The sequence below is a fragment of the Anguilla rostrata genome, chromosome 9 (assembly GCF_018555375.3).
Source record: "Anguilla rostrata isolate EN2019 chromosome 9, ASM1855537v3, whole genome shotgun sequence".
NCBI lineage: Eukaryota > Metazoa > Chordata > Actinopteri > Anguilliformes > Anguillidae > Anguilla > Anguilla rostrata.
In genome coordinates this window covers 48,700,315-48,712,831 of record NC_057941.1, presented here as the reverse complement: position 1 = coordinate 48,712,831, position 12,517 = coordinate 48,700,315, and the positions used below count along the sequence as shown (strand labels likewise).

Here is a 12,517-nt window from a genome sequence, read left to right as displayed (position 1 = left end):
TCGTCTATGCCTAGAACCGACCCTGGTTAGAGTGCATTTTCTTCTGTGAAAGAAAGAGCGCCACAAATTAGCCATTAGCATCCCAGTTAATGACAGGTCGGTTTAAGTGTGTGTGCAAGATTTTTATCTTCTCTAAGAGGTGTAACATAAGTAAGGGTGTAGTGTATTCATAAAATACTAGTAACTAAGTAACATAGTCATCTACTTCACCTGTGACTCTTTAAGACATAAAGACATACTCTTTACTACATACATTAGCATTGGAGTTTGAGGGTCACGTGACTAGTCACGGTTGGACTACAACCATGGGGAGCAGTGCAGGAGCATGGATGTAGTCCTTACCAAACTACATCCATACTCCTGAGGATGTAGGTGTAACTCCCAGGAGGGAAACCCCTGTGCCCCGCCTTGAACAAGGTGCTTGAGTTTGTCCAGTAAATATTAGGCCACATAAATGTATTCTATCTTTAAAAATGTACGGCGTGTAAGTCTCCCTGGATAAGGGCGTCTGCTAGAACCCTGAATGCGATGTAAAACACTGCGATGCCTGTTAGATTAGGTCTGTGGCGTACGTGCGGGGGAAAAAAGAAGATAAGTCCTTCGTACCCTGCAGAGAAGACTAGCAGCAGTGCCTCCCGCTGGAAGCTTTCATAGCTGGATGTGGCTTTAATGTTTCCTGAAGTGAGCTTTGCTGACTTGGCTTTTCGGCGAAGACACGCGGCACATTGTTAGCGTCTCCCGTTCTGTTTACCCCTCCTGAAAGGGCGCGCGCACAACAACTGTTTCACCCGTCCTCTCACGCAAGACAGAGGGTGTGTTTGTGTGTGTGTGTGTGTGTGTGATGACTGATTTATGCAAAATATCCACTCCAGCACTTTTCCTCTCTCACACGCACACTCACATACTTACACCACCCCACACACACACACACACACTCCATCAACACTAGAACGCACACACACTCCCTCCATCAGCTCATCCCTAGGCTATAAGAGGACTCACATACATGTATATTTACACACACACACACACACTCACACATACTCCAACAGGCATGTCAGGATGAGGTGCAGGTGAAGTGCACTCACCCTTCCAATCTCTCTTTCTCTTTCTCCCTATCCCACTCTTTCTCTCTTCCTTTCCCCCTTCTCTTTCCCCCCTTCTCCTTCTCTCTCTTTCTAACTCTTTCTCCTCTCCTCTCTCTCTCTTTCTCCCCACTAACTCTATATTTTTTCTCTCTGTCTCTCCATCCTTCCCTCTCCCCCTCTTTTTCTCTCTCCCTCTCCCTCCCTCCCTCCTCTTTCTTGCTCTCCCTCCCTCTCTCTCACCCCCTCTCTCTCTTCACCATCACCATCATTCTCACCATCAGTGAAATCATGGCACGCAGAGATCTCCGCCACGCTTCCACTCGTAGACGATTCCCGCCTTTTTTTTATTTTTCATTTATCGCCAGCGAATTACCACGGTGCGGCGGCCATGGTGACGTTAGACGCAGCCAGCCTCCGGGGGTGGGGGGGGGGCACTCAGTCACGCCGATGACAAATCCCCTCCGTGTGTGTGTCCCCCACACTCTCCACCTCCCACCCCCTTCTGCGAGACACCCCCCCCCCCGCTGCGGCTGCTGTCTAATTAGCCACTATATGTCTGATTGGGTTGTTTAGTGCCAAGTCACTGCGCTCCCACGGCGACGGGCGACGGGCAGAGTCTTAAAAAACATCCTCTCCGCTCTCTGATTGGCTGACTCGCAGTCGTGGCTCAGTGGGAGGCTGAGGCACTTTGATGGCGGTGTATGAATTTGCTGATGCTAAGAGATGATGTTTCATCAGAGCCTTGTGTCTGAGGTGTAGACTTTGTCTGTCCCACGCTACTTCACAATTTAACCTTTTCTGTTTAGCTCACAGGAATAATTTAGCAGGAATTGTTCCAGCATTGATGTTTCTCTTTTTAAAAAAAAAAATCAGTTTCATTCAGACTTTCAAGAGTTAAAAATGTGGTGTTTCCCCCTGGTGGATTAACTGAGACAGAAAACAGTGTGGTTCATATCAAGCTGATGATGATGATGATGATGATGATGATGATGATGATGATGAAAGATTTGTCTGAGTCGCTCTGGATTAGAGCGTCTGCTAAATACCAATAATGTAATGTAATGTAATGATTATGATTCAAAGTTGGCATGAATCATCTCCTATAAAATGACTCATTTTTTTTTATTATCAGAAATTAATAAAACAGGCTAAACAAAGAAATTGTTTAACATGCAGTGAAATATAATTACAGCAGGCCCTGATTGGACAACCAGCCCTTTATTCAGTCTTGGCTGTGCTTTTCTCTTACTGCTAAGCCACAGATGTAAACAAGTGGGCCAGATTTACCCAGAAGCCTCTTCTCCTCCTACTGCATTCTACCCTTTACACCGAGCAACACATTCAAGTGAGCGGTAGTCGGTGGCTGTCTCTTTATGTAAGTGTTTCCTTACACAGCATATTTTCAGTAGTTGCTGGAAAAATCCCAGACTGATAATGCTATTTTAAAAACCCTTTCATGCACTTATATAGATATATATTTTTTTACTGCCTGCAAAATTTTTGAAATTGAATTCCTTTCTGTTTTTTAAGTTATTTTCCGCCTATATTTTCCCGTAACTTTTCAATTCTACACATGTTCTTGGGGAAGTATCTTTGGCATTGGTGACAATGGATGATGTCTGTGTAAAAGACAAGCTGTATTTTGTGGAGGGGAGCAGGGGGTTAAACTCATCACCCAAATGAAAGCCCAAATTCATTGTAATTAGTTGGATGCGGCGCTGCTGTGCAAAGCTGTTTAGAAATCTACGCCAGGGTCATCGGTTGGAACAAAAAAACGGTACACAGGCTAGACCTCCAGGACCGGAGTTGTACAGCCCTGGTTTAGCATATATAGTAGCTACGGGGGATTCTGTTTGATATTATAAATTTGTTAATAAAGAGCACAAATGTGTAAGTTTGTCGACTAGTATTTTCCACCATTCCTCGTCTCCCCTCTCTCATGGCAAATCCTCCAAAGTCTGTCCGTGTTCCAGGGACTACATCGCGACAGTCAGCTTAAAGGTCATATCTGTGACACACTTCCTCTTCGTGCTCTGCTATTGAAAGTAAAGAGCGAAGCCCAAACAGACAAGGCGAGCTCTCAAAAAAAAAGAGAAAGAATTCGAATGAAAAAATCCATTGTTTCAGATGAAAGCGGGGGAGAACCAAATGGCCTTTAGCCGGCCGGCCCTTTGATGCAATAGAGGACGCGCATGCCGAGGATGAAACAAAATGGCCGCTGTGATGTCGTCATGACGCTCATTTTGTATGCTCTGCTTCCTGTTTCAAATGGAAAAATCCTGACTTTTATGAAAGGAGCCATGTCCTCTATTAGGCCTTGGACGCGAGTTGTGATTTATCAGTTTCTTAGCTGGGTTGAATGTTGATTATGTCTCAGTGCAGTTTTTTTTTTCATCCTTCATTCTTCATGTTCTTTTTTCAAAAACAGAGGCACACACACACACACACACACACACACAGGCCAGTTCCTAGTCTTTGTGAATCTCAGAAGATTACCTTAGCTGAGATCCGTGGTACCCTTGCTGAACGTTTCTTTGTATTACCGCAGACAGTGATATAGAGAATGACATTACACAGCAATTCCGCCTATTGTGTCCTGATGTTGATTTCACCGGTAACATCAGCTGCAAACTCTATTTGTCCTTAAAAGGCCTGCCCTTGGGAAGCCAGCCTGATGCAGAGCTGTAGCCAATCAGCAATCAGTTCCGGATGGGTGGGGGGGGGGGGGGGGGGGGGGGTTCAGAGAAACCTGGGTGACTGAGAGTCCCAATCAGCGAATGAAACCTTATCTTGGGGTGGACTCATCAATGACCACATTGTGGCAGGGCTTTAGGTCAGTGTCTCACTAGAACGAAGGCATCTTCTACTACATGGGAGCATTAGAGTTATAGTGTCCAGAGGGAATAACAACACGCTGAACACACTTCTACCATCAACCACTTTTTTTTTAACTCAAAGGTCTCCCATTCGAGAGCTAATCAAGTCGCGCTCTCACTTAGCTTCTGTTGTTTTGCATGAGAGGGATCCGGGGTCTTGTAACCGCTGCCATAAATGACCACCTCATCGAGCCCCTTTGTAGATCTCTTATTAATCAAGTGGCAGGTTTTCCGCGCGGTGCTATGCACAAGCACGAGTAATCCTTCTTGCGTCGCTGTTGTTTCTTATGTACTGTACCGCTGTCTTTAATGGGCTCCTGGCGGTCGATAAAATGAAATCGATATTGAAGTGTTACCCTTGTGTAAAACGCTATCCCCCCCGGTCAATGGCTGTGGTACCTGGGAGAAGATCTCTGATGTCGCCCTGATTGGTTGCTCTATCTGGAAACAGCCTTGGCTAATTCTCACAGAAGAGGCTTTTCATTTCTATGTTTGTGTTTTGTTTTGTTTTTTTCAAATTATTATTATTAATAATAATAATAATAATATCGCTTTTGTTTTGCTGCGAATCTCTCGGAGAAATGAAACACCGACGCGAGAGCTTGGCGGCGTTAGCAGCTGACGGTCGTTCGGTATTCCGGGGGGAGATTGCGGAGAAGTCCTTAGCGCGGATCAATTCGCAGTGTATTAGCGGGCTTTTTACCGCGCGCGGAGGCCGCCGTTTATCAAAACAAATGTACTCGTCCCCTGGGCTCGCCGGCACGGCCCACAGTTGGGGAGTCGGGACCGTAAGAGGCTCCGGCAGCGACATCTAGTGGCGGCTCGGGGGAACTGCGCGCGGTGGCGGAACAGTGGCAGTCGAGTGCAGATTGCAGCGGGGTAGCGCCGTTGTGACGGATGTTGCGTGTCCGCGTTTAGCTGTCGGTGCGACCGGGGCCGTCTCTGCCAAAGCCTCTGCGGGAAAGTGAGCACGGCGGCGGTGTTGCAGATGTATTTTGGTGGTTATACGCCAGAACGGTGCTATGAATCGTTTTGGGAAAAGGCATGAGTCACTTGCGGTATGTCACCGTTTGGTCAGGGTCACAGCTGGTCCCGGTTATAAAGCGTTGCTTCTGATGATGTATCTGATACTGGTCTTTAACCCCTGTCCTCCCCTAAGACCAAATCCAAGCTGTGCATAAGGATTACTTTTTGGGAAACACAGGACCAAGGTTACAAGGCATCACAGAGCCTTCACGGTGCTGTCATACAATTGTCATAGCAGTGTCATAGAGCTGTCATAATGCTGTTTTGGCTACATCCCCTGGACCGAGACGCATAGAGCAGTCCTGATCAATTGCTAGAGAATGTTCACAGCCTGGCTACATTCTGGACCAAGGTTATGATGCATCACAGAGCCTTCATAGCACTGTCGTAGAGCTGACATGTGCTGTTTTGGCTGACATACCCCGGACAGAGGTGCATAGAGCAGCCCTGATCGATCGCCTGTGGCTGTTCACCGCGGGGCCGAATTGGTTCCCCCCCCTCTTCCTCTGTGTTCTGCAGTGCTGGGTGTCCTGCGGTCTTGCTGATGCTGCAGGAGGGAAACGTATTTTTGCTTTAGCCTGTTTATTATTGGCCGCCCCAGCGTGCCGCCTCTGGCCCCGCAGGTCTCCGTTCTGCAACGGAAAGCGACGCGCAAGCAGCAGCCGGAGCCACTGGTTATCACCGCCGGCCGCGCTCGTCTCGCTCCGCTCCAAACCGCCACGGCCGGCTCCAAACCGCCGCCGTGCGACGAACGCTAGCTCGGCCCTCAGCGGCGCTAGCGGGCTCGGCGCGCGACCGCTCACCGCCCTGGTTAACAAACCGCGGTTTCTGGTCTCGGGGGAAATCCGACCGGGTTCCGGAAGCACGGCGACGGCTCTCTGTTTCTCCCCCCCCCGAGCTGATTTATTCATGAACACCGTCCCCCCCCACCCCCCCACCCCCCTCCAGTACGCACGCTCGTTTTTAGCCCGAAGCGTCGCTGCCGGTCCTCCCCGCTCAGCCCCGCTCTCCGGCACGTTCTCCGCCCCGCCTGACCCCGCTCCCGAGCGCTGAGCGCCAGGAGGTCGCGCCGTCTCGTAATGAAAATTACATTCCGTGCCCCCCCCCCCCCCCCCCGGGGTTAACCGCGCAAGTGTTTCAACTGCACCCAACGCTGCTCCCGTTAAAAACGAAATTCAGGGCTCTTTTAACCCCCTCCCCGTGCCCCCCGCCACAAAGAAATATATTTTTGCTCGTACCCTTTGCTTCTCTAAGTTAGCCGTTGCCGATTGCTGCCTAATGGCTGCTATTCATCAGAGCTGCCTGGGCGTTCTTTTGTTTTTAACCTTTCGGCTCCCGAGCGGGCGTGTCGCCGAACTGAAAAACAGACCGCGCTCGGAACACGGGGAAATCCAAACCGCAATGAACTGTGGGAAAGAAAACGACGCATCTGTTACAGGTACAGATACCGAGGAGGGTCGGAGTAATTATCTCTCTCTCTCTCTCTCTCTCTCTCTCTCTCTCTCCTCTCCTCTCTTTCTCTTCTCTTCTCCATCTTCTCCAGGTCTACCTGCCCTGTAGGACAGCCCTTGTTCTGGCCAACGAGGAGATTGATTACTGCTATTAGAGGCGGTGACTCCGTGGAGCCGGGGATCGTGGGATACGCGCATCGCCCCCTGAACGTCCCGTAAAGATTATCGGCCGGATAGGCTGTCACTCACTCATCGCCGATCCCCCTCTTTGCCCGGCCCCCGCACACCCACCCCACCTTGCCTAACCATCCCTTACGACAGGGCTGACCGAATATGTTCCTGGAGATCTACCGTCCTTCAGGTTTTCACTCCAACCCTAACAAAGGACACCTCACTCAGCAGCCACGGTTCTCGTTGAGCTGCTAATTAGTAGAGTCAGGTGTGCCTAATTAGGGTTGAAATGAAAACCTACAGGACTTGTAGACCTCTGGGAACAGAGTTGGGAAGCCCTGCCTTACGGAAACTTTAATGCTGTGTCCCAAATATATTTTTGCAGTGTTTCTTTATTACCTCTTTCTCACCTGACGAGGGAAAGAATCTTACCATTACTTTTACGGAGCAAGTGACGCTAGACCAGGGCTGCCCAACCCTGTTCCTGGGGATCTGCTGTCCTGTGGGTTTTCACTCCAAGCCTAACAAAGCACACCTCATTCAACCATGAGAGATCTCATTGAGCTGCTAATTAGTAGAGTCATGTGTGCCAAATTAGGGTTGAAATGAATACCTACAGGAGAGTAGATCTCCAGAAACAGGGTTGGATACCCCTGTGTTAGACCAATATGTGGAACTTCTATTCCATTGATTTATATTAGAAAATAGCATTCATGATTGTTTAATGTAGTCGAGAAAACATATATAACGTCCTTTGGAAAGGTTTTGAATTGCACAATGTAAGCAAGCGTAAATCGTGTGGTTTTTGTTTGCTTTCAGAAAAGACACGTGTTTTTGAAAGATTACATTAACATGCTACATTTATATAATTTTACTCTTTTTTTGAAGCAATATATGGATGGATAAGTCATCTTCACAAGTCTTCCTATGAAAATGGAACTGAAAATAAAAAATAACAAAGGATAATGTGACATTGCGTTTTGACTCTTGTTGATAATTACATTGACAAATTTGGATTATTACATTGTTGAAGGGGATGACCCAGGAACGGATCTTTCCTGAGAAACAACAAAGGCTTTTGAAATTCAGTCTGTTCACAACAGCTATGGTCCTAGACCCTTTTATTGCTTTCGGGTTACACACATAAAACAAGTGCTACACTTTACTTGACAAATTTCATTGAACTTAGTGAAAGAGGAGTACTGTTAGAGGTGAAAAAAGGAAAAGGTTTGCTTGGTTTTTTAATTAAATTAAGAAAAAATGTGCCAATGCAGTTGCAGTATATTTAATCTCCCTTTTTTTACTCTTTTATTAACGTTTGCTATTTTCAGAGAAATACTTTATTGGGTGGTTGAACCTGTGAATGAACTTGCATAATTCCAAAATGCCTCCTCTGCTTTTTTCTGTTTTCTTCCTACCTTCCCTCAGGGGTAATAAAATAGGCTTAAGACGGTCGTGACAGTTTCACCTTATTGGTAAAACAGGAGAGGAGCTCGAACAATAGCAGACTATGTTGGTAATAACCAGTGAAGCAACACAGATGGTGATTGGTGGATTGTTCTGCTGGGTGTTACCGATGTACTTTGTGATTGGTGGAGAGCCTTTTTTTAAAATATCACTGCCTCTTCTCAGAATGAGATCTTCTATTGCCGTGTGCTGTGAGTTCTGACTGGGCCTAGGCTATGCGGAAGCCCATAGTAATAACATGTTAATAACATTATGAATGCAGGGTATAAATGGCATTGGAACTGCAGTGTATTTTGGTGTACCATTGGACACCGAGGACGACTGAGGCTGTGACTGCGATGATCGGTAGCTTTATAAAGCCAGCTCTTCTTGGCACCTTCATATGTGATCAAACTGACCTCTCCTCTCCTACTCTCCCTCCCTCCCTCCATCCCTCCCTCCCTCCCTCCCTCTCCCCGCGGTTGATAGAGTGCCTCAGATCCCCTTAAGTCTCCCGCCGTCTCATCCTCTCATCCCGCGGCTATAAGCAGCTTTACTGGCCCGATCCCTTACTGCCCGCCGCGTGAGACGCGTCCACACGCCACTCGCGCGTTTCCAACACAACGCCGGCTCTTTGCACTTGACCCTTTGGCGCGCATTTTACACATTAGTCAAGTTTTTTTTCCCAAGTTTACAATGAGCATGAATATCGCATGAAATACAGCACTCTGTATATGTGCTTCTTCAGTGGCACATGGCGGTACACCTCTCTCTCTCTCTCTCTCACTATCATAAAGAACACTTTCTGGGCTCACCTTGCTCGGACCAGTGACCATGAGCGTGTTGTCACAAGATCTAACCAGGAAAATAGGTTAGCGCAGAGTCCTTGGTGTAATAACATTCTTGTTCTGTATAAAAGTACCCAGACTAGTGATAGAAATTATTCTAATTTCCAGCTAGGCTTTGTTTGTCAAAATTCTAGCTCCTAGAACTAGGTTTTAGAACTCCAGTGCTATTAATTACCAGCAGTGATTGTTACATCAGCATTAGAATGTTCAGTTAAGAACATTCTAATCACATATTATTGTGATTACACACATTCAACGGTTAATGGAAGAGGCTACATAGGCTTAAGGGAAATTTTTCTTCCTTGTTTACTGATAACCTTAGCTGAGATTAGCACGTCCGGTGACTCTTTAAACGATCTGAGGAGGCTGTGTTGCTGTGTTCCTGTCGTGACCCTGTGATTCTGGCCCTAGATAATGCAGCTTTGCCCTTCTTCTCCGGTCTCTCACCGGACCAAACGTTCTTTGTGTTCCTGTGAATGTGTTAGCCCGGTGATTTATGGTTGTAATTATGAGCGAAAGTGCCGGCGTGGAGGAGGTGGAGTGGGGAGTCACAGGGGCAGGACAGCCTGCTTCCAGGATGCAGGAAGTGGACACGTGATCCGGCCCCATGGCCCCCTGGGAGATTGAGTCAAACAGAGCACAAACACACAGGTACGGATAGGTAAACACACTATTCATAGTCAATGTATGTATGTTGTCTGTTATGAAATATTGGCATGGAAACATCACTGAATGAGCTCTGCTTACTTCTACAGGAAGCATCTCGTTAATGCTTCTGCTTTGAAACCCCACTGGACCCCACCCACTGAAAATTTGCCCCCGAATTTCAATGACTAAGTGACTGTAAATGTTGTTTAAAACACAAACATATTTTTATTTTTTCCATTAAGTTCAGTGAACTCCAAGAAGAAAGTAACACTTGGCACTGCGATGCAAAGTTGAGGATAAATATTGATTGAACCTGTACTTTTGAATGATTGATGCGGTTATTGTTTTGAAGGGGAGGGTCAGCGGTCACCGTGGGGACTGCGAAGGAGAGGTGAGAGAGAGAGAGAGAGAGAGCTGATGTTCTGAGCCCGCCTCTCTCCTCCGAGCGGAACAAAGCCAGACTGTGAGGTGATAGAACTACATCCGCCCTCTTTTAACTTGAGGAGGTGTGTGTTGCGGGGTGGAGAGGAGCGGTGGGAGAGAGGAGACGGCAGAATTATCCGCATGCCAAAGCCTGGGAGGAATCCTGCAGGAAAAACCCTCTGCTCTGCTCTGGTCTGCAGAAACACCTTTTCACACTCGTGTCCCACTGTACTGCCATCGAGCAAGTCCTGGGTACTCTAAAAAAAATATATATGTTTTAAAAAACCACCACACATTTCAGGAAGGTCTGTCGAACTCTGTAAAACCCATGGCACAATCCAGGAAGATCTGGGAACTCAAAAAAAAAAAAAAAAACCCACAGCACACTTCAGGAAGGCCTGTGAACTCTTATAAAACCCACTGCACGCCACAGAAAAGTCCAAGAACTGAGGGCACACTGCAGCAAGGTCCAAGAACTCTGAAACTCAAAGCGTGCTGCAGCAAGGTTTCGGAACTCTACGAAACCCAAATAACATTTCAGCAAGGATGTGGAACTCTACGAAACTCAAATAACATTTCAGCAAGGACGTGGAACTCTACGAAACTCAAAGCACACTTCAGCAAGGTCCCAAAACTCTACAAAACAAGGTACACTGCAGCAAGGTCCAGGGACTCTACAAAACCTACACATTTCAGCAACTCGAAATGCAAGGCACGCTTCAGCAAGGTCTGGGAACTCTGCCACTTGCAGGGGAATCGGGTTTTGTTCTCACAGTTACCCCCTCTCACAGCTTACAACTCGTCAGTGATGTCAAGCATTGGACACATTTTCAAAAAGATTGTACAAGGAGCTTATGTTATATCTAAACTATATGCTATATCTAAACTAAATGTGTATTACATTTAGTAGATGCTTTCAGAGACTTGGAGAAGCACATAGAGATGTATTTCAGTAACGAAGAGTTTACACCAATTCATTAGGTTGACTGCTGATAGTAACCCTTAATACCTTAATGCATAACATTTAAGAGGCACAGGCATACACTTGTAACACAAAGTTAAGCACAGCAATAGGTGCAACTACTACAGTAAGTGGGTGTGATGTTCTGTGCAAGGACCCAAACGCAGACCAGGGAAATCCGGAAAACGTTGTCTTGTGTCATTCAGTCCGAGGTTCGAAGCCAGGTAATCAGAGAAAGGACGGTGCAAAATCGAGTTCCCAAAAGAATTGTGGTAAACGGGCAAAAAATCAAAAACCAGGAGATCAGATCGGCGAAGGTACAAAGGGACAGGCAAAAGAGAAGTCAAAGCAAAGCGAAGGTCAAACCAGAAAGCAAACAAACCAAAAGGGGCAGGCAAACTCGAAGTCGTACAAAGGGGTGTCGCAGGAATCACGATAGACAAAGGCTTACTAACAATCGGCACAGTGAATTCGATCAACGTTCTGACCGGGAGCTGGTGGAAAAGACTGACATTTATACACTGGGGAAGGTAACAATCAAGGAGGGGTTAAGTGAGTGAGGGCGGAGTAACAAACAACATCCAGGTGAAGAAAATTAGGATAACTAATTAAATGACAGGGGGCTGACAAAACGCGGACTGGAATCACATAGACAACAATGATAATAGATGGCCTGGGTTTAGCAGGTAAAAACGCGTGCAGAGATTGAGAGGTGCAGTCAGAGCAAGAGACAGGTGCAGGCAATTGCAGAACTCAGCGTTAGAGCAGGCTAGACAGAAAAGGGGCGGAGCTACAGTGCAGCATGGAAAAGGGGAGAATGGTTAATGTATTAGTATAGTGATCTAAACTATCAAAACCCAAAACTAGTGTGTGTTAGTCCATAAGTAATATTCACATGTTAGTATATTAATGAGGTTAGTACTTTACAATCTATAAGTTAGTAAGGATTAGTAGAAATTAGTAAAACTAGATATAAGCAGGAAGTAAGTAAAACGAGACTGGAAAGAAGGGGGGGGAAACCACGAAAACCCGGAACCACCCGAATAGTGAAATCACACAAACACAGGGGAGTGAAGTAGCTCAGGGAACACAGACACAGAGACAGTACTGGGGAGACAAGTGACCGGGAGATACAGACTACAACAGTGGGGAAACAGACTATGCAGTGCTTCTTATAGCAAAGTCCTTTGAGTATGTAGTTTTCAATGTAGCATAGATGGGGCTGGTGTCGTCATGTTCAATATTGAAGATCAGACGTTCAGATCCAGAATTTTGAAGCAAACATAAGAAATAAATGCAGGCCAGATAGCCAATCCAGTTGCAGTACTTCTGGCACGGTCTTCCCATGTGCCAATGGGGCCAAGCTTAGCCAAAGTTTTTCATGCTTTAATAAATCTCTTTAACATACAATATCCAACGAGTATATTATATTCATAACAAGGACGCGCGGTGTCATTGATGCAAAGCACCACTCTTACGTAGCGCCCCCAATACCTCACCTGTGGTCATCCCCACAACCCAGCTGAAATACTACAGAAATGAAGAGTGGTTTGCCTGGAGGGCAACACAAGCTGACACA

General features: G+C 46.6%; 1 protein-coding gene across 1 annotated transcript in view; it reads left to right on the top strand.

Annotated features, from left to right (window-relative positions):
* Positions 1–6,679, top strand: part of LOC135264030 (1,4-alpha-glucan-branching enzyme-like) — a 151,559-nt gene extending 144,880 nt beyond the window's left edge. The window contains exon 16 of the mRNA XM_064352604.1: positions 6,534–6,679. Coding sequence (XP_064208674.1) covers positions 6,534–6,596 — 63 coding nt within the window. The 3' untranslated portion in view covers positions 6,597–6,679. The remainder of the gene's footprint in view (positions 1–6,533) is intronic.
* Positions 6,680–12,517: the final 5,838 nt, after the last annotated feature.